The sequence below is a fragment of the Scyliorhinus torazame genome, chromosome 9 (assembly GCF_047496885.1).
Source record: "Scyliorhinus torazame isolate Kashiwa2021f chromosome 9, sScyTor2.1, whole genome shotgun sequence".
NCBI classification, from domain to species: domain Eukaryota; kingdom Metazoa; phylum Chordata; class Chondrichthyes; order Carcharhiniformes; family Scyliorhinidae; genus Scyliorhinus; species Scyliorhinus torazame.
In genome coordinates this window covers 48261551-48287753 of record NC_092715.1, presented here as the reverse complement: position 1 = coordinate 48287753, position 26203 = coordinate 48261551, and the positions used below count along the sequence as shown (strand labels likewise).

General features: G+C 48.3%; 1 protein-coding gene across 2 annotated transcripts in view; it reads left to right on the top strand.

The window, feature by feature from the left end:
* The window catches only part of LOC140429174 (uncharacterized), a 254567-nt gene that overhangs the window by 216239 nt on the left and 12125 nt on the right, over nt 1-26203 (top strand). For both annotated transcript variants that reach the window (XM_072515841.1, XM_072515842.1), the window contains exons 24-29: nt 459-660; nt 1630-1760; nt 1983-2152; nt 5600-5754; nt 10557-10763; nt 23135-23229. In XM_072515841.1, coding sequence (XP_072371942.1) covers nt 459-660; nt 1630-1760; nt 1983-2152; nt 5600-5754; nt 10557-10763; nt 23135-23229 — 960 coding nt within the window. The remainder of the gene's footprint in view (nt 1-458; nt 661-1629; nt 1761-1982; nt 2153-5599; nt 5755-10556; nt 10764-23134; nt 23230-26203) is intronic.

The window sequence follows — 26203 nt, the reverse complement described above, 5'->3', positions numbered from 1 at the left end:
TAATGAAGTCAGAAGATGAGTGACCTGGTGTAACCCAAACTGAATTTCACTGAGCAGGTTATTGCTGAGTATGTACCATTTGATAGCGCTGTTGAATAAACCTTCCATTACTGATAAATCTTCCATTACTGAACAGATGATCGAGGGAGGCTGATGGGTGGCAACCGACCAAGTTAGATTTGCCCTGCTTTTTGTGGCCAGAATATACCTGGGCAATCTTTATATTATAAGGTAGATGTCAGTGTTGTAGCTGCACTGGGATAGCTTTGTGAGTAGAGCCTTGAATATACAACAAGGAGAAGGGAACCCATGTGTCATTTTTACCTCTAAGCAGAAACATAAAATAACACTCCATTGTTTTAAAAGAAAGAAGTGAAACAGGTTCTGCAATTAATAACTGTTACCCTGTACTGATTTGATTAATTTCTTTCAAGAGGTTGCATCTCTTTTTATTTTAGTTATGCTGTGTGTATGAGCTTAAATGCAGAAGTTATATCCATCTGGAACATAAGAAAATCCAAGTACAATGGAAAAGCAGTCCACTTGGAGCGGGGACTGATTGAAAGTATGAACACTGTACTGGTGAGGGATACAAAACTATACATCCTTTCCGATAAGGGCACAGCTACTTTCACAGAAACACCAAGGCCCATTTTTCAGGTATGTTACTCCTTTTTCACTGTTATAATGCAAAACTGTATCAGTCTGGGCCACATGTAAAATACTACAGATTATGTAACTCTCAGCGGGTTAGAGCCTGACTTTTGCAATAGGATAAAACAGATTAAAGCGAGTCGGCAGCTGGTTTTCCATCTCTCCCAATCCACTGACTTCACTGGAAATAAAAATGGTATGGGGCGCAGAGTGGGTGACAATATGACATCCAGATGCAGCATGCCAGATTTGGCCCAAAAAAACGGGTTGGAAGGGTGGGAACGAGTTTGTGGAGTGCGGGGATCCCAGCTCAGCATTGGCCCGGATTATATTTTTGATTCCTAGAGGTCGTGACACCCTGGTGAAGCTCTGGGACCCACATAAATAATCCAAGACATGACCTTTGCAGGGCATCTTCTCTTCCATTATCTATGGAACTGGTCAAAATCTGCACTGCAGGTTTCTGTCTATTTTAGTCTTGTTCTGCATTTTAAACCATCAATCCTTTTTGGGTAAAATGCTTTTTTTCAATGAAGAATGGGATCACGGTTCCCTTCTTACCAATATAAAACTGCAAATCTCAATAGATATTAGACCCAACTGACATGATAGACAATAATGGTCAAATCTTTGCGAGCTACAAACAACATACTCTTCTATCTCATTGAACGAAATTTCATTCTGCTCACCAAAATCAAAAAATTATCATTTACAAAGCAGGAAATTACATAAATACACAACAGTGTAGCCATGTCCATTGAAGAGAAAAGTTCGGCTTTGGGTAGCACCCTTCACCATAGCGATAATCAGAAAGAATAAATATTGAAATATTGCAGATTCCTATACTCTTCACAGCTCAATCTACCTTGACACAACCTTACCAATTAACTTCTACCCTCTGACACACATGTACCCACACACAAATGCAGGTGAGAAAATGCCTTTTTATTATTCGCTATTTTGTATTTACTTCAGACACTTCTGATGTATGATCTTCTGAAGAAAAAGTTCTCAAAAAAGTTGACTGGCCTGTATATTATCCCTTGTCTGAAACATGAATACAGAATCTTGCCAGGCGATCTGCTGCTAGGGCTGTCTGAATACAGGTGAGGATACACTTCCCCGGTGACACGTACTATGGAATGGAATGTTTGTCAAGGATGAAAGTTGCTAAAATATATTTTACCCCAGTGTTGCACAAGGCATAATCTGCTCATAGCTTTCTCTCTCATAGAAATGTAGCTTTTGTGACCGTACAAACAAAGTTCATAAAAATATTTATTATTGAATAAAATTAAGGAGTAATGCTTATTTCTGTCTGTGGAAAGAGACCACCTTGTTATCTGGAACCTGAAGAGTGGATCTATAAAGGAACGGATCCGACCCACGTACAAAGACCAAGTTCCCTTAAATGCCTTCCCCTCCTACTCAAAGGACAATTTCTACAAAGAACTTCTGCTCAAGAGGAAAAAAGGAAGAGAGACAAAAGGATCAGGAGGTACAGATATTCAGTGCTGTGTTGCGAGTGTGACTGTTTTGTGGAGGGACAGAAATATTGCAGGTTGATTATTTACAATGAATCCAAACCCTGCCACCTATGAGACACCTTGAGATAATAGGGACACTTTGTATTACACTTTGTAATTTCGAGGTGACCTTTGGAAACAAGTTGAAAATCTAATGTTGATGCGGTTCTGTAATACCGTGCTTCATGCTTTTTGACCTGGATACAATTTAGTTTAATTCAGAGAAAAGAATATTGAAGGGGTACATAATTTAAATTCTGCAAAACAGAGATAGTGTAAATGTCAGATAGGTTGTTCCATTTGGACCACAAGCAGAGAACCAGAGGAGTCGGTTATCAAATGAAAATGCCTTAAAATGGCATTAAAAATTAGAAGACGATTTGGCTGCACGAATACATGTTTGTAACGAAATCCCAGCAAAATCAGTCAATATGATGTCCAATTCTTTTGGAAAGCAACTGGATGGATATCTTTACGGATGAGTTTGAAGGTTATAGACAAATGTATTAAATATGGCAGGACTGGCAGAAACCTCAAAGATTAAATATCCATAAGATGTCTAGGCTGGTTAGATACATTTCAAAGGAGGAAATTAGTAATGCTTTGGATTTGTTTAGAGCTCTACAACTGTTGGAATATCCAATGATTAGACAAAAGAGTACAGTACAAACCTCCTCATTACAGATCAGGGGCGAGATTCTCCGACCCCCCGCCGGGTCGGAGAATCGGCGGGGGCTGGCGTGAATCCCGCCCCCGCCAGTTGCCGAATTCTCCGGCACCGGATATTCGGCGGGGGTGGGAATCGCACCGATTGGCGGGCCCCCCCCCCCCCCCCCCCGCGATTCTCCGGCCTGGATGGCCCGAAGTCCCGCCGCTAAAATGCCTGTCCCGCCGGCGTGGATTAAACCACCTACCTTACCGGCGGGACAAGGCGGTGCGGGCGGGCTCCAGGGTCCTGGGGGGGGGGGGGCCCCTACGATGGCCTGGCCCGCGATCGGGGCCCACCGATCCGCGGGCGGGCCTGTGCCATGGGGGCACTCTTTCCCTTCCGCCTTCACCACGGTCTCCACCATGGCGGAGGTGGAAGAGACTCCCTCCACTGCGCATGCGCGGGAATGCCGTCAGCGGCCGCTAACGCTCTCGCGCATGCGCCGCCCGGAGATGTCATTTCCGCACCAGCTGGCGGGGCACCAAAGGCCTTTTCCGCCAGCTGGCGGGGCGGAAATTCATCCGGCGCAGGCCTAGCCCCTTAAGGATGGGGCTCGCCCCCAAAGATGCGGAGCATTCTGCACTTTTGGGGCGGCGCGATGCCCGACTGATTTGCGCCGTTTTGGGCGGCAGTCTGCGGACATCGCGCCGATACCGGAGAATTTCGCCCCAGTTTCCTGAGTGGGGGAGCCTATCAACATTTAAAGAGCTTTCTAAAAGAATTGGACATCATAGTGACTGATTTTGCTGGGATTTCGTTACAAACATGTATTCGTGCAGCCAAATCGTCTAATGCCATTTTAAACATTGCAGCCATCTAAAGGACCAGTTAGCATGGTTTCTGAAAGAATAGACCATGGGTGGGATTTTCCAGCTTTTCCCGGCGGTGGAATCTTCTGGTCCTGCCGAAGGCCGAGCCCCATGGCAGCTTCCCTGGCAGCGGGGTGGGTGAGCCATGGAAACCACCATAGACATCAGCGTGACCAAAGGATTCTGCCACCAGCGATGGGGATCCGCTTCCAGCCACTGTAAAACACACAGCGGGTTGCTCTGTAAACTCCGCCCGTTGTCAACGGGGTTTCCTGTTCAATGCAACCCTTGTTGCCGGGAAACCCTCTGCAGAAGTGTGCCATCAGCAGAACCAGAATATCCCGTCGGCGTAAACAGCCGGAAAGGTCCGGCCAATTATTTTTATTTTAAATAGGCGCTCGAGAAAACACATTCCCATGTGTATTCAACAAATTCCTTTCCTTAAACGAGCAACACAAGTAAAATTTCAGGAAGTTAAAGGAAGCAGAATGTTTTAAGTAACTAAGAAAAGCAAAGGGAAATGGTAAATTGTGACTGAACCAAAATAAAGTATCTGGTGAACCTGGGGATAGAATTAGTCTTTGCCACCAGTGTAAAAAGGGCTTGTAGTGAATTAATAGTCTGCTTTATATCACATCCGATTTTCTTTTCCTTCATGAGGGATCCATGAAGCAATAAGGGGGAAGAGTGTTCTCTGAGCATCCTAAACCTCAGCATTGGCTCTTCTTGACAACAGCAGGACCTTAACTCAAACCTCCTTTCCCACACTAACTTCATGCTGGGGACTGTTCTCTTGCATGCCCAGAATCTTCAGTCCTGATGCATGCTCTCCCTCTCTTATCAGTGTTGGCACCACTTCTGCCAGTTGAGGAATATGCAAATAAGGTCCAGGAGTTAAAATAGCCAGACACTAAATTTGAGCTCTGTGCACAGTTGGGTATCACATTGAACACAGGGCCAGTCTAGGGACAGTGCTCCTCACAGAGCGTTTCCTCCCACCCACAACTTGCCCACACTGAAAAAACTAATGCTAAATTTGACTCTGCTGTTTCTGAGCCATGAGGAGCAAAAAGGTCCAAGGATCAGTCTCCAGCTTGTACTGTTTTAGCCAATCTCAAACAGCTGCAGCAAGCTCACTTTAGAGAAGGAAGAATTGGCCAGCTCCCCCTGCTGATTGCTATAAAATTACTGTGTGCACTTGTGGGTACTGAGTGAGGACCTGGCTTTGACATTCTTGACAGGCCTCCGTCTAAAATGCAACAACAAAAGGCAAAATTGAATAGTGGCTAATTGGATGAGGTTTCAGTGGAGACCATCATTCATGGAACTGTTGCCCAGTAAGGGAGTCAAACTCTTCAAGGGATGGGGAGAGGAGAGAAAGTCGGGGAGTGGAGAGAAAATTGGGGGAAGGAAAATGACATAACCAATGAACAGGGGGCAGGTGCATCTGAGCGTCAAGGACTGGATGGAACTAAAAGGTGGTTTAATTGTGAGATCAGTACCCTATGGATTTGCAGCAATCACCAATGCTCCTTCGACAACACCTTGTAAACTTGTGACCTCTACCATTGGGAGGAAAAGGACGGCAGATACATGGGAACACCACCACCTGCAAGTTCCCCTCCAAGTGATACCACGTCATGACTTGGAACTATAATGCCATTCTTCACTGTTGCTGGGTCAAACCCTGGAACTCCCTTCCTAACAGCACTGTGCGTGTGTCTACACCAGATGGTTTTCTAGAATGCAGCTCACAACCACCCTCTCAAGAGCAATTGCCTTTGGGAAACAAATGTTGGCCTGGTCAGCGACTCCCATGTTCTGTGAAAAAAATCCCCTGTGGGTATGTGATTGTAATTTTATTCAAGAAGCCATGACTCAATGTCCCTGTGTAATTGCAGCATTTCTCACCCCCTGGGAGAAGCGTACTGAGACAAAAACAGCTCGAAAAAGGCGGCTGGAAAAGGAAGTGAAGAAAGAAATGGAAATATTACAGCAGTTCTCCAACGAGAAGTCTAACCCAATTGACCAGTATCTGCTAAGTGGTGATGAGAAGGTGAGAAAATCAATGTAAGAATGCATTTAAATGCGTTCTTTTTCACCAAGTTGAACTATGTTATCGTGCTAAAACATTTAAAACATTTAAGCATTTAAAATATTCCAAGCATTTGAATTTTGCAGCTTCCATCTAAAGATAGAAGAGTAAAATTGCTCAGGTTTCTCCCAATCTCCCATCATAAATTATGCTGAATATCAACGAAAATGGCAGAAGTGGCTTGTTGTCCTTTTTCTCCAAGGTTTCTACACATCTTCCACCAAAGTTATAGTCGGAGGTTTGACCCATTGCTTTCACTCTCTCCAGCTTGAGCACTTTATTTGGAGTGCAGCAGGACGCTGTGGAGTGTGTGGTGGAGTCACTGAAATGACAGCTCCCCCATGGGTGGACATGGTTCATGCATCTGCATGAGGATCACAGTCTGTGGAACCTTAGGGCCCATGTGCCAGTCAGAGGTGAATAGTGTGATTGAACTCTATTTAGGTGCTGTAGACAATGCTGACAAGATCACATTGATCACTCCAATTAACGTGACTCTTATAACCGAGAGGCTTGCTGAGCAACTTCCATCCTCCCCATGAGACTGAGGATCCCCTCAGGTGGACAAAACCCATCTCGTGGCACTGTTTTATAGAGCAGGGGGGGTTTTGCCTGGTGTCCTGGCAAATGGACAGGTTATCCCTTAACCTACATTACTAAATCAGGGGAGATGGTGATGAGGGGTAATAAGAACATAAGAACTAGGAGCAGGAGTAGGCCATCTGGCCCCTCGAGCCTGCTCCACCATTCAATGAGATCATGGTTGATCTTTTGTGGACTCAGCTCCACTTTCCGGCCCGAACACCATAACCCTTAATCCCTTTATTCTTCAAAAAACTATCTATCTTTATCTTAAAAACATTTAATGAAGGAGCCTCTACTGCTTCACTGGGCAAGGAATTCCATAGATTCACAACCCTTTGGGTGAAGACGTTCCTCCTAAACTCAGTCCTAAATCTACTTCCCCTTATTTTGAGGCTATGCCCCCTAGTTCTGCTTTCACCCGCCAGTGGAAAAAACCTGCCCGCATCTATCCTATCTATTCCCTTCATAATCTTATATGTTTCTATAAGATCCCCCCTCATCCTTCTAAATTCCAACGAGTACAGTCCCAGTCTACTCAACCTCTCCTCGTAATCCAACCCCTTCAGCTCTGGGATTAACCTAGTGAATCTCCTCTGCACACCCTCCAGTGCCAGTACGTCCTTTCTCAAGTAAGGAGACCAAAACTGAACACAATACTCCAGGTGTGGCCTCACTAACACCTTATACAATTGCAGCAGAACCTCCCTAGTCTTAAACTCCATCCCTCTAGCAATGAAGGACAAAATTCCATTTGCCTTCTTAATCACCTGTTGCACCTGTAAACCAACTTTTTGCGACTCATGCACTAGCACACCAAGGTCTCTCTGCACAGCAGCATGTTTTAATATTTTATCATTTAAATAATAATCCCTTTTGCTGTTATTCCTACCAAAATGGATAACCTCACATTTGTCAACATTGTATTCCATCTGCCAGACCCTAGCCCATTCACTTAGCCTATCCAAATCCTTCTGCAGACTTCCAGTATCCTCTGCACTTTTTGCTTTACCACTTATCTTAGTGTCGTCTGCAAACTTGGACACATTGCCCTTTGTCCCCAACTCCAAATCATCTATGTAAATTGTGAACAGTTGTGGGCCCAGCACTGATCCCTGAGGGACACCACTAGCTACTGATTACCAACCAGAGAAACACCCATTAATCCCCACTCTTTGCTTTCTATTAATTAACCAATCCTCTATCCATGCTACTACTTTCCCCTTAATGCCATGCATCTTTATCTTATGAAACAACCTTTTGTGTGGCACCTTGTCAAAGGCTTTCCGGAAATCCAGATATACCACATCCATTGGCTCCCCGTTATCTACCGCACTGTTAATGTCCTCAAACAATTCCACTAAATTAGTTAGGCACGACCTGCCCTTTATGAACCCATGCTGCGAACTCAAAATCCAGAGGCCCATGCTCTGAGGATGTACCAAACTATGCCATCTCATGCATCCACCACCCATCACCCATGGCCCTCATTTGATCCATGCTACCCTGTGTCCTCTGCCCACCCCTACATGACCATTCATATCCTCCATGTCACCTATTCCCTTCTATCCACACCCATGTCCCCTCATACTCCTAATGCCAATCTATGGTCTTCTACACACCCCAGTGTCCCTCATATCTCCTCTGCTAATCCATGCCCCATACAACTCCCCATAGGCATTGATAGCCTGAGGCCGTTGATACGGCGCACGGCTTACTCTGCGAGTACTCTGTCGATACGCCAATCGCCAAACACGATTTCGCCTTTGGCGACCAGAGAATCCCGCCCATAGAATCCCTACAGTGCAGAACATTGGAGTCTGCACTGACACTCTGAAAGAGCATCATACCTAGGCCCTATCCCACCTAACCTAAAATTTTGGACACTAGGGGGCAATTTAACATGGCCAATTCTCTTAACTTGTACATCTTTGAACTGTGGGAAGAAACTGGAGCACCCAGAAGAAACCCACGCAGACACGAGGAGAACATGCAAACTCCACAGCAGTCACTCAAGGCCGGAATTGAACCCGGGTCACTGGCGCTGTGAGGCAGCAGTGCTAACCACTGTGCCGCCATCCCTCTCTATTGTGCTAAAAGCATCATTAATGAACAGAGCCATCCCTCCACCATTTCCTAGCTTCCTATCTTTCCGAAATGTCATGTACGCATCAATATCCAGGTCCCAATATATGTCACCCTGCAGGCATGACCCTACAATGGCTATCAGATTGTAGTTATTTATTTCTATTTGCGCTTTTGGTAAATCTGTTTTGTTTCAAATACTGTGTGATTCCAGATATCGGACCTTTAGATTTGTCATTTCATTATTTTTGTAACCGTTTACTTTACCTGCTGATTTACTCTTAGATTTGTTCTCTCTATCATGGTGTGTTTACCTTTCTCTCTTGCTTTAATAATAATAATCTTTATTGTTGTCACAAGTAGGCTTACATTAACACTGCAATGAAGATACTATGAAAAGCCCCTAGTCACCACATTCCGGCGCCTGTTCGGGTACACAGAGGGAGAATTCAGAATGTCCAATTCACTTAACAGCACATCTTTCAGACTTGTGGGAGGAAACCGGAGCACCCGGAGGAAACCCACGCAGACACAGGGAGAATGTGCAGACTCCGCACAGACAGTGATCCAAGCTGGGAATCGAACCTGGGACCCTGGAGCTGTGAAGCAACAATGCTAACCACTGTGCTACCGTGCCGCTTTGTCTCTACTCTTTGATGTATCACACCTTCAAAATTTGATCCCTTTCCGCCACTATTTTGTTTAAAATCCTCTCTACTTCGCTAGTTATGCGGCTCACCAGAGCAATGGGGCGAAATTCTCCCGAAACGGCGCTTTGTCCGCCGACTGGCGCCCAAAACGGCGCCAATCAGACGGGCATCGCACCGCCCCAAAGGTGCGGAATGCGCCGCATCTTTGGGGGCCGAGCCCCAACACTGAGGGGCTAGGCCGACGCCGGAGGAATTTCCGCCCCGCCAGCTGGCGGAAACCGCCTTTGTTGCCCCGCCAGCTGGCGCGGAAATGACATCTCCGGGCGGCGCATGCGCGGGAGCGTCAGCGGCCGCTGACAGTTTCCCGCGCATGCGCAGTGGAGGGAGTCTCTTCCGCCTCCGCCATGGTGGAGACCATGGCGGAGGCGGAAGGGAAAGAGTGCCCCCACGGCACAGGCCCACCCGCGGATCGGTGGGCCCCGATCGCGGGCCAGGCCACCGTGGGGGCACCCCCCGGGGCCAGATTGCCCCGCGCCCCCCCCAGGACCCCGGAGCCCGCCCACGCCGCCTTGTCCCGCTGTTCAAAGGGTGGTTTAATCCACGCCGGCGGGACAGGCAATTTATCGGCGGGACTTCGGCCCATCCGGGCCGGAGAATCGAGCGGGGTGGCCCGCCAACCGGCGCGGCCCGATTCCCGCCCCCGCCAAATATCCGGTACCGGAGACTTCGGCAACCGGCGGGGGGTCGGAGAATGACGCCCCTGGTCCCAGTGTACATTGTCCCAATGATACTGGCCCCACTTTCCCCAGTAATGGTGCCAGTGCCCCATTAACCAGAATCCACTTCAGCCACATCAGCCTTTGGGCCATCAATAGAACAAGAATAGTTTTAAGAATTATTCCAATTACTTAGGGTGAAAATGTGTCATATGGTGTGATTATACAACCATAGAAACTGGGGATCCAGATGCATTCATTCTGGTCTCTGCTGATATTTTATTTTGATGTGAAAAGGCCATCTTCATTTCCCTTGTCAATTAGCCAGTGTGAAGGGCTTCTCTGGACCTGCTGCATTCTTCTAGCGCCCATGCTTCCATGATGGTGTTAGGTGATCTCAGTTGAATTGGCAGCCAAGTGAAGTACCAGTATCTCATGGGCTATGGAGGAGAAGGAAATTAGGCAGAGTTTGTGCTCCTGATCATTGGCGATGCACATGTAGATGAAGATAGGAGTAGGTTCGGAACCAATACATTCCCACAGATAAATGACCATCAACTCAGTCTGGGCTCAGATCGGGCAGTAGGAAAATATTAGAGTGATGCTGGGATCTGAAGAACTGTAGACCAGTCTGAGTCAATGTCTTCAAGTGAAGTGAGGGAAGGAACAAAGAGGAAAAGCATTTGATAGCAATATTAATTCCAGACTTTAAATGCAATCTCTGTTTCAGATTCTTGTCTGCTCCTATTTTGCACATCATCTCGCCATCTTCAGCTTGGACACTGAGTCTCACATCCAGACCCTTGAAGACAGGACATCCATGCTATTCCTGCACATTGCTGCATTGACGTACAGTGGCAGCTATCTGGTGCTGTCAAATTACAATGACACTGAGAAAGTGTGTTATGTCACTTTGTGGGACTTGCAGACTGGGAAGGTAAAAGCATTACTTTCTTTACAGCTCTTGTTTTCTTTAATTTTGTTATGGGATGTGGGTGTCACAGGTTAGGCCAGCATTTATTTCCCACCCCTAGCTGCCCTTCAGAAGGTGGTGGTGGGTTTCCTTCTTGAACCACTGCAGTCCCTGAGGTGAAGGTACACCCATTGTGCTGTTAGGGAGGGAGTTCCAGGATGTTGCCCCAGCGACAGTGAAGGAATGGCGATAAATTTCCAAGTCAGGGTGGTGAGTGACTTGGAGAGGAACCTCCAGGTGGTGGGGTTCCCAAGCATCTGTTGCCCTTGTCCTTCTACATGGTAGTGGTCGTGGGGTTGGAAGGTGCTTTCTGTGGTAGTATGCATTAGGGGTCATGTGGGACTGTGAAGCCGTGATGCCATTGGCTGACAGATCCCGGGTCCTGGTTGGCTGTTGATCTCTAGCTCCGCCCTGAAGGCGGAGTATAAGAACCAGAAGTTCTCCCCGCAGCTCCAGTCTGTTGCTGAACTGCGGGGAACAAGTCATGCTTAATAAAGCCTCATCGACTTCATCTCTATTCGTCTCTCGTGAGTCATTGTGCGCTACAATTTATTAAGCGTGCTTAAAGGACTATGGAGCTCAGGATCGTCCCGGAATGCCTGAGGATCAGCCCCCACGCAGTGAACTCAGCAGCAATTTTTAAACACTGGCAGACTTGTTTCGAAGGCTACCTCCGAACGGCCCCCGGCCGGATCACAGAAGACCAGAAACTGCAGGTCCTGCATTCGAGGGTAAGCCCGGAAATTTCCCTCTCATAGAAGACGCAGAGGATTTCCAGATGGCGTTCGCAGCACTAAAGAGCGTCTACGTTCGCCCAGTGAACCAGGTCTACGCACGCTACCAACTCGCAACGAGACGGCAAAGTCCCGGAGAATCGCTAGACGAATTCTACGCCGCGCTGCTAATTTTGGGACGGGCCTGCAGCTGCCCGCCAGTAAACACGGCTGAACACACGGACATGTTAATTCGCGATGCGTTTGTGGCAGGTATGAACTCTCCCCAAATCCGCCAAAGACTTTTAGAAAAAGAGTCGCTAGGACTCTCAGAGGCATGGACCCTCGCAGCCTCCCTAGATGTGGCCGCGCAAAACGCCCGCGCGAACGGCCCCGACCGCGCGGCAGCCCCTTGGGCTCCGTGGACCCCCGTCGCGACAAACCCCCCACCCCCCCCTCACAGGCTTGCGCGGTTAAAGCGCCAGATCATCCCGGGAGGGCCCGCTGCTATTTCTGCGGCCAGGCGAAACACCCCCGGCAGCGCTGCCCGGCCCGCGCAGCGATTTGCAAGAGCTGCGGCAAAAAGGGCCATTTCGCGGCTGTGTGCCGGTCCCGGGGGGTCGCCGCTGTCCCCGGAGAAGAAAGAGTCCAGCGCATCCCAAACGCTCCCCAACCCCCCCCCCCCCCAGCGCCCCATGTGCGACCTGCAGGCGCTGCCATTTTGGGTCCCGGCCACCACGAGGGGAGGATGGGCGCCACCATCTTGTGACCCCCCAGCCATGTGCGATGCATGGGGGTGGCCATTTTGTCCACCCCCGCCGCCAGCTTGGGACCCCCCAGCCATGTGCGATGCATGGGGGCGGCCAATTTTTTCACCCCGCCGCCATCTTGGATGACAACAATGGACCCCAGCATCGACGGCTCCACGGGGTTCGAAGAAGACGCTGAGACACTGCGACCACGCCTGGCCTCGGTGACGCTGGACCAAGCACGGCCCCGGACGCTCCAGACGACGACAACAACGGTGCTGATCAACGGACACGAGACACCATGCCTGATCGACTCCGGGAGCACAGAAAGCTTCATCCACCCCGACACGGTAAGACGCTGTTTTTTGACCATCCGTCCCAGTACGCAAAAGATTTCCCTAGCTGCAGGATCCCACTCCGTACAGATCAAAGGGTTCTGCATAGTGACCCTAACGGTGCAAGGGAGGGAGTTTAAAAACTACAGGCTCTACGTCCTTCCCCAACTCTGCGCGCCCACATTACTGGGATTAGACTTCCAGTGCAACCTGCAGAGCCTAACATTCCAATTCCGCGGCCCAATACCCCCACTCACTATCTGCGGCCTCGCAACCCTCAAAGTTGAACCCCCATCCTTGTTTGCAAACCTCACCCCGGATTGCAAACCAGTCGCCACTAGGAGCAGACGGTACAGCGCCCAGGACCGGACATTTATTCGGTCCGAAGTCCAGCGGTTGCTGAAGGAAGGCATAATCCAGGCCAGCAATAGTCCCTGGAGAGCACAGGTGGTAGTAGTAAAGACAGGGGAGAAGCAAAGGATGGTCATAGACTATAGCCAGACCATCAACAGGTACACACAGCTAGATGCATACCCTCTCCCCCGCATATCCGACATGGTCAATCGGATTGCCCAATACAAGGTCTTCTCCACCGTGGACCTCAAGTCCGCCTACCACCAGCTCCCCATCCGCCCAAGTAACCGCAAGTACACAGCCTTCAAGGCAGACGGGCGACTATACCACTTCCTAAGGGTCCCATTTGGCGTCACAAACGGGGTCTCGGTCTTCCAACGGGAGATGGACCGAATGGTTGATCAACACGGGTTGCAGGCCACGTTCCCGTATCTCGACAACGTAACCATCTGCGGCCACGATCAGCAGGACCACGACGCCAATTTCCAAAAATTCCTCCAGACCGCTAAAGCCTTGAACCTCACATACAACGAGGACAAGTGCGTGTTTAGCACTAATCGGCTAGCCATCTTGGGACATGTGGTGCGCAATGGGATAATAGACCCCGACCCCGAACGCATGCGCCCCCTCATGGAATTTCCCCTCCCCCACTGCTCCAAAGCCCTGAAACGCTGCCTGGGGTTCTTTTCATATTACGCCCAGTGGGTCCCCCAGTACGCAGACAAGGCCCGCCCCCTAATACAGACCACCACCTTCCCCCTGTCGACAGAGGCTCGCCAGGCCTTCAGCCGCATCAAAGCGGATATCGCAAAGGCCACGATGCGCGCCATCGACGAGTCCCTCCCCTTCCAGGTCGAGAGCGACGCCTCCGATGTAGCTCTAGCGGCCACCCTTAACCAAGCGGGCAGACCCGTGGCCTTTTTCTCCCGAACCCTCCACGCCTCAGAAATCCGCCACTCCTCAGTGGAAAAGGAAGCCCAAGCCATAGTGGAAGCTGTGCGACATTGGAGGCATTACCTGGCCGGCAGGAGATTCACTCTCCTCACTGACCAACGGTCAGTAGCTTTCATGTTCGATAATGCACAGCGGGGCAAAATTAAAAATGACAAGATCTTAAGGTGGAGGATCGAGCTCTCCACCTTCAACTACGAGATCTTGTACCATCCCGGAAAGCTGAACGAGCCGTCCGATGCCCTATCCCGCGGCACATGTGCCAACGCACAAATAAACCGTCTCCAAACCCTCCACGAGGACCTCTGCCACCCGGGGGTCACTCGGTTCTACCATTTTATAAAGTCCCGCAACCTCCCCTACTCCATGGAGGAGGTCCGTACAGTCACCAGGAACTGCCACATCTGCGCAGAGTGCAAACTGCACTTTTTCAGGCCGGATAGAGCGCACCTGATCAAGGCTTCCCGTCCCTTTGAACGCCTCAGTCTGGATTTCAAAGGGCCCCTCCCCTCCACCGACCGCAGCACATACTTCCTGAACGTGGTGGACGAGTACTCTCGTTTCCCTTTCACCATCCCCTGCCCCGACATGACAGCGGCCACAGTTATTAAAGCCCTTAACACCATATTCACACTGTTCGGTTGCCCCGCATACATCCATAGCGACAGGGGGTCCTCCTTCATGAGTGACGAGCTGCGCCAGTTCCTGCTCAGCAAGGGTATAGCCTCGAGCAGGACGACCAGCTACAACCCCCGGGGGAACGGGCAAGTAGAGAGGGAGAACGGCACGGTCTGGAAGACCGTCCTACTGGCCCTACGGTCCAGGGATCTCCCAGTTTCACGGTGGCAGAAGGTCCTCCCGGACGCTCTCCACTCCATCCGGTCGCTGCTGTGTACTACCACTAATCAAACGCCTCATGAGCACCTCCTTGTCTTCCCCAGGAAGTCCTCATCTGGAACGTCGCTGCCGACCTGGCTGGCGGCCCCAGGACCCATCTTGCTCCGGAAACATGTGCGGGCGCACAAGTCGGACCCGTTGGTCGAGAGGGTTCACCTCCTCCACGCGAACCCGCAGTACGCCTACGTGGCGTACCCCGACGGCCGACAGGACACGGTCTCCCTGCGAGACCTGGCGCTCGCCGGCAACACGCACACCCCCCCTGACACCAATCACCCCCTCTCTGCCACTGGCGCACCCCACGACCGCCCCCTTCCCGGGAGGATCGGTCCTCCTCCCATGTCCGACCAGGAGTGAAGCAGAAGCAGACACCGTAAAGCTCCCGGAGACGACAACGCTGGAACAAGCACCTGCACCACCACCGGGGCTGAGGCGATCGACAAGGAAGACCAGACCGCCCGCTCGACTCGTGGCATCGGTGTAACACAAGAATGTTGTGGACTTTAACGAGAATGTTTTTTTTTCTTCTTACGAATATTGTAAATAGTTCACAAACCCTGTACGTAGCCCAGTGTAGGGCAAAGTATAGGGCACTGTAATGACATGCAAAAAAAGTTTTTCCTCCCAGGACCAGCCTTGTAAACCCCTACCACCATGCGAAGCACCACCCCGCCGGGTTCATTTTTAACAAGGGGTGAATGTGGTAGTATGCATTAGGGGTCATGTGGGACTGTGAAGCCGTGATGCCATTGGCTGACAGATCCCGGGTCCTGGTTGGCTGTTGATCTCTAGCTCCGCCCTGAAGGCGGAGTATAAGAACCAGAAGTTCTCCCCGCAGCTCCAGTCTGTTGCTGAACTGCAGGGAACAAGTCACGCTTAATAAAGCCTCATCGACTTCATCTCTATTCGTCTCTCATGAGTCATTGTGCGCTACAATGCGCTACACTTTCTAAGGAACTTTGGTGAGTTACTGCAGTGCATCTTGTAGATGGTACACACAGCTGCCACTGTTCGTCGGTGGTGGAGGGATTGAATGTTTGTGGAAGGGGGAGCAATCAGGCGAGCTGCTTTGTCCTGGATGGTTTTGAGCTTCTTGAGTGTTTTTGGAGCTGCACTCATCCAGGCAAGTGGACGATTCCATTACAATTTTAGATGGTGGGCAGGCTTTGTGGGGTCAGGAGGTGACTTACTCGCCATAGGATGCCTAGCTTTTGACCTGCCCTGGTAACCACAATATTAATATGGCTGATCCAGTTCAGTTTCTGATCAATGATAATCCCCCAGGATGTTGATTATGGTTTGTGAAGGATGTTGTTTGCATCTTCGGGGATCTTTCCACATTTTATCAATAGGCTGCTTCCTTGTCTACTTATTATTCTGATCATTGTTCAGATATTCACCAAAAGCTAAATGCTACAGAAGCTGGAAATCTGAAATAAAAATAGAAAATGTTGGGAATACTCAGCATCTCTGGCACCATCTGTGGGGAGAGAAACCCCCACACTGAAGGGGGAGGGTGAACAGCCAGTTGTCGTGGTGCATATAGGTACCAACGATATAGGGAAAGAAAATGGGATGAGGTCCTACAATCAGAATTTAGGGAGTTAGGACCTCAAAGTAGGACCTCAAAGGTAGTAATCTCAGGATTGCTACCAGTGCCACGAGACAGTCAGAGTAGAAATTCAAGAATAGTCAGAATGAATACGTGGCTTGAGAGATGGTGCAGGAGGGAGGGGTTTAGATTTTTGGGACATTGGAACCAGTTCTGAGGGCGGTGGGACCATTACAAATCGGATGGTCTACACCTGGGCAGGACTGGAACCAATGTCCTAGGGGGTGCTTTTGCTAACACTGTTGGGGAGGTTTTAAACTAATGTGGCAGGGGGGTGGGAACCAGATTAGGAAGTTAGAGGTCAGTAAAGAGGCAGCAACTAAAGCCAGTAAGGTACTAGATAATAAGCTCAATGTGACTAAAGGGAAGAGTAGACAGGGAAGAGATGATGAACGCAAAGGGACAGGTGGTCTGAGGTGCATTTGTTTCAATGCGAGAAGTGTAGCAGGTAAGGCGGATGAACTTAGGGCTTGGATTAGTACCTGGGAATATGATGTTATTGGTATTACGGAGACTTGGTTGAGGGAAGGGCAAGTCTGGCAACTAAATATCCCTGGGTATAGATGCTTCAGGAGGGATAGAGAGGGAGGTAAAAGGGGTGGAGGAGTTGCATTACTGGTCAGAGATATCACAACTGTGATTAAGGAGGGCACGATGGAGGATTCGAGCACTGAGGCAATATGGGTAGAGCTAAGAAATAGGAAGGGTGCAGTAACATTGTTGGGACTTTACTACAGGCCTCCCAAAAGCGAGCGTGAAGTAGAGGTACAAATATGTAGATAGATTATAGAAAAATGTAGGAGCAATAGGGTGGTCGTGATGGGAGATTTTAACTTCCCCAACATTGAATGGGATTCATGTAGTGTTGGAGGCGTAGATGGCGCAGAATTTGTAAGGAGCATCCAGGAGAGTTTTTTTAGACAGTATGTAAATAGTCCAACTCGGGAAGGGGCCATACTGGACCTGGTATTGGAGAATGATCCCGGCCAGGTGGTTAAAGTTTCAGGAGGTGATTACTTTGGGAATAGCGATCACAATTCCGTAAGTTTTAGAATACTCATGGACAAAGACGAGAGTGGTCCTAAAGAAAGAGTGCTAAATTGGGGAAAGGCCAAGTATAACAAAATTCGGCAGGAGCTAGGGAATGTGGATTGGGAGCAGCTCTTTAAGGGTAAATCCACATTTGAAATGTGGGAGTCTTTTAAGGAAAGGTTGATTAGAGTGCAGGACAGACACTGCAAGCGAGGGAAGAAATAGCTGGGGCCTTATTAGATATCTTTGCAGCATCCTTGAGCATGGGTGAGGTCCCGGAGGACTGGAGAATTGCTAATGTTGCCCCTTTGTTTAAGAAGGGTAGCAGGGATAATCCAGGGAATTATAGACCTGTGAGCTTGACGTCAGGGGTAGACAAACTGTTGGAGAAGATACTGAGGGATAGGATCTACTCACATTTGGAAGAAAATAGACTTATCAGTGATAGGCAGCATGGTTTTGTGCAGGGAAGGTCATGTCTTACAAACCTAATAGAATTCTTTGAGGAAGTGACAACATTAATTGATGAGGGAAGGGCTGTAGATGTCATATACATGGGCTTCAGTAAGGCGTTTGATAAAGTTTCCCATGGCAGGTTGATGGAAAAAGTGAAGTCATATGGGGTTCAGGGTGTACTAGCTAGATGGATAAAGAACTGGCTGGGCAACAGGAGACAGAGTAGTGGTGGAAGGGAGTGTCTCAAAATGGAGAAAGGTGACTAGTGGTGTTCCACAGGGATCCGTACTCGGACCACTGTTGTTTGTGATATACATAAATGATCTGGACGAAGGTATAAGTGGTCTGATTAGCAAGTTTGCAGATGATACTAAGATTGGTGGAGTTGCAGATAGCGAGGAGGACTGACCGCGAATACAGCAAAATATAAATAGAGTGGAGAGTTGGGCAGAAAAATGGCAGATGGAGTTCAATCCAGGCAAATGAGAGGTGATGCATTTTGGAAGATCTAATTCAAGAGCGGACTATAAGGTCAATGGAAGAGTCCTGGGGAAAATTGATGTACAGAGAGATCTGGGAGTTCAGGTCCATTGTACCCTTAAGGTGGCATCGCAGGTCGATAGAGTGGTCAAGAAGGCATACAGCATGCTTGCCTTCATCGGACGGGGTGAGTACAAGAGTCGGCAGGTCATGAGCGTCATTCTCCGCCGGCGGGAGTCTCCGTTCTGCCGGCGCCCGGGGGTTTCCCGACGGCGTGGGGCTGCCCCACAATGGGAAACCCCATTGACCGGCCGGTGTTACGGAGACTCCCGCCGGCCGGTCGGCGCAGAAATGTGGCGGGGCGGGTAGGAGAATTTCGCCCCATGTTACAGTTGTATAGGACTTTGGTTAGGCCACATTTGGAATACTGCGTGCAGTTCTGGTCGCCTCATTACCAGAAGGATGTGGATGCTTTAGAGAGGATGCAGAGGAGGTTCACCAGGATGTTGCCTGGTATGGAGGGTGCTAGCTATGAAGAAAGGTTGAGTAGATTAGGATTGTTTTCGTTGGAAAGACGGAGGTTGAGGGGGGACCTGATTGAGGCCTACAAAATTATGAGAGGTATGGACAGGGTGGATAGCAACAAGCTTTTTCCAAGAGTGGGGGTGTCAATTACAAGGGGTTACGGTTTCAAGGTGAGAGGAGGAAAGTTTAAGGGAGATGTGCATGGAAAGATTTTTACACAGAGGGTGGTGGGTGCCTGGAACGCTTTGCCAGCTATTTGCTCCACAATAGCATCATTTAAGATGCATCTAGGCAGGTATATGAATGGGCGGGGAACAGAGGGAAATAGATCCTTGGAAAATAGGTGACAGGTTTAGATAAAGGATCTGGATCGGCACAGGCTGGGAGGGCCGAAGGGCCTGTTCCTGTGCTGTAGTTTTCTTTTGTTCAGAAACGGAGTTAACGTTTCAGGTCGTGAACTTTGGTCACCACTTGGGACCTTGGGCAGGATTTTTCAGATCGCGGGGCTTTCCCTCCCCACCACTGAAAAGGTTGGCAGTAAACGCACCGTGGCCGATGCTGGCAGGGCCACAGCCACAGTCAGTGTAACTATCTGGAGACCTCACCTCACTCCGGAGGAGGTCAATTGGCCAGAAGGCCAGGAGCCTCTACTGTGCCAGGTGTTAGAGGGGGCACTGCTGAGGAGGGAAGAGGCCCAGCATCCTACAGAAGGTGAACTGAAGATGATAACAAAATTATATTGATGGAAGGGAACATAAGTAGGATCAGCAGTAGACCACACTGTCCCTTGAGCCCACTCTGCCAATCAATAAGATCATGGCTGATCTGATGTGGCCATAACTCCACTTTCCTGTCTGTCTCTCATAATCCTCGATTTCCTTGTCAATCAAACCCCTCTGAAGTAATCACAGGGGATCTGGGGGCTGCCTTCCCTTCCCGCAGCCTCCACTTCGAATTTAAAAAACCTTCGTCCCCGGACTGCCGTTGGGAAGCTGCCTGTATTCAGCTAGTGGCCTCCAATCCGACATTGGTAAAATGCCAATGACCTGATAAAGTGGCCCCTAATAAGTCATTTGAATATTTAACTTTATCACCCACCGCCTTATGGTAGGAAGCCTATCCAGTGCCCTTCCAAACGGCGATAAAATACCCCAACGATAGAATGTGGTCATGGAGCCAACCCCGCATCCCCCCCCCCCACCTACCATTCCCCCCCCCACACCCTCAATTTTATCCCCCCCTTCTCTTGACCGTTGTGTTCCTGTGATCCTACCTTGTACGGGATGGTAAAATTCTCCCCATTGACTATGTTTCTCTCTGGGTGTTTTGAACATTTTCGGTTTTAATTTCAGTATATTCAACAGTGGATACCTTACGTGCCAGCAATAGAACTCTTACAATTGGCTGCTCAACGTCACCACACTGCTGGATTTTGTGAAGTAGAAATGGATCATTTACTGGCAGCCAAGTTCTCTACCCAATTGGAGAGAAATTGAGGGGGAAGGGATGTAGAAAAGTTTTGAAAATGCCTTTGAAAGTCTGGAGGAAGAGCGAAGGATCTAGGAAGTGAGTCGCAAAGGAAAAGAAAGAGCAGTTGTTGAGTCTTGCCTCAAAGTCAGAAAGTTGGGGTTTCAAGCCCCATTCCAGAGCACATATTTGGGGCTGGTACATCAATGCAGTAGCTGTCACTGTTGGAGGTCTTTCATTAAATCCAGACCTCATCTGTTCTCTCAATGGAATGTGAAACATTCCATTGTCCATTCAAAAAAGAGCAAGGGCATTCCTAGCTAAAATCTATGCCTAATCTAACATTTTTGAAACAAGTTGCCTGGTCATGAATCCCATTGCTGTTTGTGGAGAACTTGCTGTGACTCCCTCCGTTACAACAGTGACCAAAGTTTGATAGTACTTCATTATCCACAGAATACTTTGGAATGTCCTGAGGACATCAAGGGCATGAGAAAATTCAAGATATTTTCCTTTCTTTGACTTTCAGTTAAAGATGGTGGAATGGGGCAGCACGGTAGCGCAGTGGTTAGCATTGCTGCCTCACGGCGCTGAGGTCCCAGGTTCGATCCCGGCCCTGGGTCACTGTCCATGTGGAATTTGCACATTCTCCCCGTGTTTGCGTGGATTTTGCGCCCAAAAGATGTGCAGGATAGGTGGATTGACCATGCTAAATTGCCCCTTAATTGGGGAAAAAAAAATGAATTGGCTACTCTAAATGTTTTTTAAAAGATGGTGGAATTATGATCAATCGTACAAGTTAATAGTCATTTGGAGAATACATTAGACTGCGGCATTGTTTGAAACGGAATTGGGAGTTTTCCCAGTTTCCCGAATGACATTCCTTTATCAATGAAAACGGATTTACCAATGATTTACCTTGCAGTATGCAAAATGGCTGCCACATAATAATATTCTTAACACTGAATAATTTGTTTCATATGAAAAAATAAAGACTTGTGTTTATGTATTGCCTTTCACAACCACTGGAGGTTTTAAATGCTTTGCAGAAAATGAAGTACTTTTGAGGTGTAGTTACTGTTGTCATGTCAGCCAATATACAAACAGCAAACTCCCACCATCAGCAATGTGATAATGACCAAATAATCTGTTTTGGTGATGTTGATTGAGAACACCAGGGATATCCCCTGTACTCTTTTTCCAAAAATAGTGCTACGGCCTCTTTTACATTCTTTGGAGTAGGCAAATGAGACCTTGGTTTAATTATACATTTGAAAAATTGTAACTCCATCAAACAAATTGCCCACCCTCAGTACTGCATTAGAGTGTGTCGTGGACAGAATATATTTCAACTCTCTTACTACCCGTAATCAGTATGTTCTGTGTGGAAAGAAGTGCGTCTTTACGCACCCTCAGAGTGTGTATGCCAGCTAAAATTATGCCGCAACAAGCTTTCATGGGTTTAAAATAAAAAATAGTATTTATACTCACATGCGTACCCTGAATTAACACAGTCACCCACAAATACACACACACAACACAAAGATTGAATACAGATAAACAGATTACAGTTAACTCAGTCACTGATGTGTGATTTCCGGTCTCCACTGTGACAGGTCTTTGGTTTCTTGAATGGATTTGGTGATTTAAATAAAGATGAAGTGAAGGTCTTGTGAAATGAAGGGTTCACAGTAGATTGCAGGGATTGATATGGGTGGTTGATTCTCAGGTGAACTTTGAATCTGGACCAGGTTTCGCTGCATGATGACCTACAGCTGGCTACAGAATCTGGTTCTCAAACTGACTCATGACGGATGGTTCTCATCCATCTGCTGGGTCCTGTTGAAGTAAGGGTACAGTTCCTGAAACCAGCTTTGACCACATGACCACTGGATTAACACTTCTGACCACTCTACGGTGGATTGGGGAGGCCATCATCATACAATGGGGAGTTGATAGTGGCTAGAGTTTCAATCTTCCCTTTTGTCCAACACGAAACATGGAGACAGACAGTTTTGGAAACTCTATTGTCTTTAGGCATTGGCCCATCCCTAAGCAATGAGATGTGTGAATTCCATAAATGGCTGTGAGTACCCTCCCCATATCCATATTTAATTAGGTATTCGCCAGAAACCCTAGACTGTCTAACGAAGCGTTAGGAGGTGGACAGCAGCAGCAGCAACTGGGGCGGGGGGGGGGGGGGGTGGGTACTTTGTGTTTACTACTGTGTTTATTATAGTTTAATGGGGGGCTTGTATATTGGGGGGAATACGAAGACAAAGCTATAAGATGTTTATTTATGTGTTCTTTGTTTTTTCTTATTTCTGTAAGGTTTTGTTGAAAATATGTAAAAATTTGAATAAAAATATATATTTTTTAAAAGGTATTCGCCAGAAACTTGATACTGTTAGTAATGCCTAGAGTTGTATGTGTTGAGACATGTGTTGTAACAGCTTGTTTGTGTCTAATTTCTAAAGGTATGGACTGGAAGCTCATAATATGACATGGCTTACTGTACATGCCAAGTGTCGGCCTTGGTATTTGTGCTCAAGCCTGGAGTAGGGCTGGAATACAGAACTTGTGCTTCACAGTTAAGCATTGCTACTAACTGAGCCACAACTGAATGTACTCAGATGTAGGAAGCTGTTACAAAATTACAAGTTATAGAAGCATGTATATTCTCATAGATGGATAGATAAATGCAAACGTTCATAGGTGTTGATGATAAACTAAAACATTTTTCAAAATTATGTTTTATGTTCAGGTCCGGAAGCGTTTAAAAAATGAACCAAATGTCTGTTGCATTGCAATCACGAGCACTGCTGACCGAATTGTGTTTGGTGTTGTGAAGGCAAACAGGTAATGAGTCAGCTCCACTTTGACAACTCAAACGTTTCAGCGATTGAGAATGGCTCAAAAGCAATGAAACATGACAGGCATATTCCCCAGCATGCAGCCAGTGTGGTAGGGCAAGTGGGCTAGGAAGACACAATGGGGAGAAAAGCCTTTTGACTAAATTAACTGGTCACTTAAGACTTAAACTGTGAACATCACAGGCGGGATTTTGTTGGATCTACATAAAGAGCTGTGATCTGCAGTGCTACGGACCAAGTTCAATGAGGTTGGATAGCTCTGCTTTAACCGACTGAGTGGCCCTCCTGAGTGTCGGGAACTTTAGAAAAAAACTGTTTTTATTGATTTTCATATTTTATGGTACATAATTCCATCATCACTGACAAAGTCAGCTGAGGACCTGGGTTCGATCCCGGCCCCGGGTCACTGTCCTTGTGGAATTTGCACATTCTCCCCGTGTTTGAGTGTGGCTCACCCCCACAACCCAAAGATGTGCAGGGTAGGTGGATTGGCCACGCTAAATTGCCCCTTAATTGAAAAGAAATAATTGGGTACTCTTAATTTTAGAAAAAACAATAATTGACAAAGTCAAAGTTTGTTTATTTATATTGTTCCTTCTGCAAAGGGTGGGGTATCGAGACCCTCCACGCCCCCCCCCCCCCCCCCCGCCCCCCCGAACAGGATGAGACGAGACTGTACATATATATGTGTCCCAACCTGGAACTTTCTGACTGTCTACCTGCTTCTCCCCCCCAACTCTATTAGCTGCTGGCTACAAACAGGTCTTGGAACAAGTTGGTGAATGGCCTTCACATCTTACAGAAGCACTATTCCAACGCCCAGATGGTGAATTTTATTTTCTCCAGTTGGGGGAATTTCAGCGGGTCGGACAGCCAGTTTGCAGCTTTGGGTGGTGCTGCCAATCGCCAGCTGAACAGTATTCTTCGGCAGGTGATTAGGGAGGCAAGGCTAGGGCATGGGCCCGCTTCCCCATGAAGAGTTCTGGGTGGTCTGAGACGCTGAAGCCCGCCACTTTTGTGCATGGCTCTGCCCTCACCCCCACAACCTTGGACATTGCCTCAAAGAAGGCTGTCCAGAACCTGGCAAGTCTTGGGCAGGCCCAAAATATGTGGGTGTAGTTGGCTGGATCTCCCTGGCACCGTGCTCATTTGTCCTCCACCTCCGGAAAGAACCTATTTATTTGGGTGTCGCGACACCTTAGAATCATAGAATTTACAGTGCAGATGGAGGCCATTCGGACCATTGAGTCTGCACCGGCTCTTGGAAAGAGCACCCTACCTAAGTCCTATCCCCGTAACCCGCAACCCCATCTAACCCAAGGGCAATTTAGCACGGCCAATTCACCTAACCTGCACATCTTTGGACAGTGGGAGGAAACCGGAGCACTCGGCGGAAACCCACGCAGATACGGGGAGAACGTGCAGACTCCGCGCAGACAGTGACCCAGCGGGAATCGAACCTGGGACCCTAGCGCTGTGAAGCCATAGTGCTAACCACTATGCTACGGTGCTGCCCTGAAATTTAGGATTTGTATGTGTGTGATTTGGAGGGAAGCTTGCAAGTGGTGGTGTTCACATGCACCTGCTGCCCTTGTTCTTCTAGATGGTAGACGTTGTGGATTTAGAAGGTGCTTCCAAAGGCGCCTTGGCAAGTTGTTGCAGTGCCTCTTGTAAATGTTGCACACTGCTGCCACTGTGTACCAACAGTGCAGGAGGTCAATATTTAGGGTCCTGGATGTGTGCCACTTAAGTGAATTATTTTGTCCTGGGTAGTGTTGAGCTTCAAGAGTGTTTCTGGAGCTTTGGTTTATTCATTCAAGAAATGTGGGCGTCGCCAGCATTTCTTGCCCATCTCTAATTACCTTTGAGGAGGTGGTGGTGAGCTGCCTTCTTGAATCGCTGCAGTCCATGTGGTGGAGATACACCCACAGTGCTGGAAGGGGGAGTTCTAGGACTTTGACCCAACGACAGTGAAGGAATGCTGATATATTTCCAACTCAGGATGGTGAGTGACTTGGAGGAGAACTTCGAGGTGGCGGTGTTCACATGTGTTTGCTGCCCTTGTCCATGGTGATGGTTGTAGGTTTGGAAGGTACAGGTTAAGAAGCCTTAATGCGTTTCTGAAGTGCATCTTGTAGGTGGTACTCATTGCTGCGACTGTTCTTCAATGGTCGAGAGAGTGAATGTTTGTGGATGGGGTACCTGGCTGCTTTGTCCTGGATGGCATCAAACCTCTTGAATGTTGTTGAATCTGCACTCATCCATACAAACATAGGAATTAGCAGCAGGAATAGGCCATTCAGTCCATCGAGCCTGGGCAGCACGTTAGCATAGTGGTTAGCACAGTTGCTTCGCAGCTCCAGGGTCCCAGGTTCGATTCCTGGCTTGGATCACTGTCTGTGCGGAGTCTGCACGTCCTCCCTGTGTCTGCGTGGGTTTCCTCCGGGTGCTCCGGTTTCCTCCCACAGTCCAAAGATGTGCGGGTTAGGTGGATTGGCCATGCTAAATTGCCCTTAGTGTCCAAAAAAGGTTAAGTGGAGGTTACTGGGTTACGGGGATAGGGTAGATATGTGGGCTTGAGTAGGGTGCTCTTTGTAATGGCCAGTGCAGACTCGATGGGCCGAATGGCCTCTTTCTGCACTGTAAATTCTATGTATCTATGAGCCTGCTCCGCCATTCAATAAGATCATGGTTGATCTGATTGTGACCTTAACTCCACATTCCCACCCACCCACTCCCTTGTTGGTCAAGAATATATTTACCTCTGCCTTAAAAATATTCAGTGACCCTGCCTCTACTGCTCTCTGAGGAAGAGAGTTCCAAAAACTCAAGACCCTTTGAGAGAAAACAATTCTCACCTGTATCTTAAATATACAGGGTATACCAAAAAGGAAATTAGGAGGGCAAAAAGGAAGCACGAGGCAGCTTTGGCTGAGAGGATTCAGGTGAATCCAAAGGGA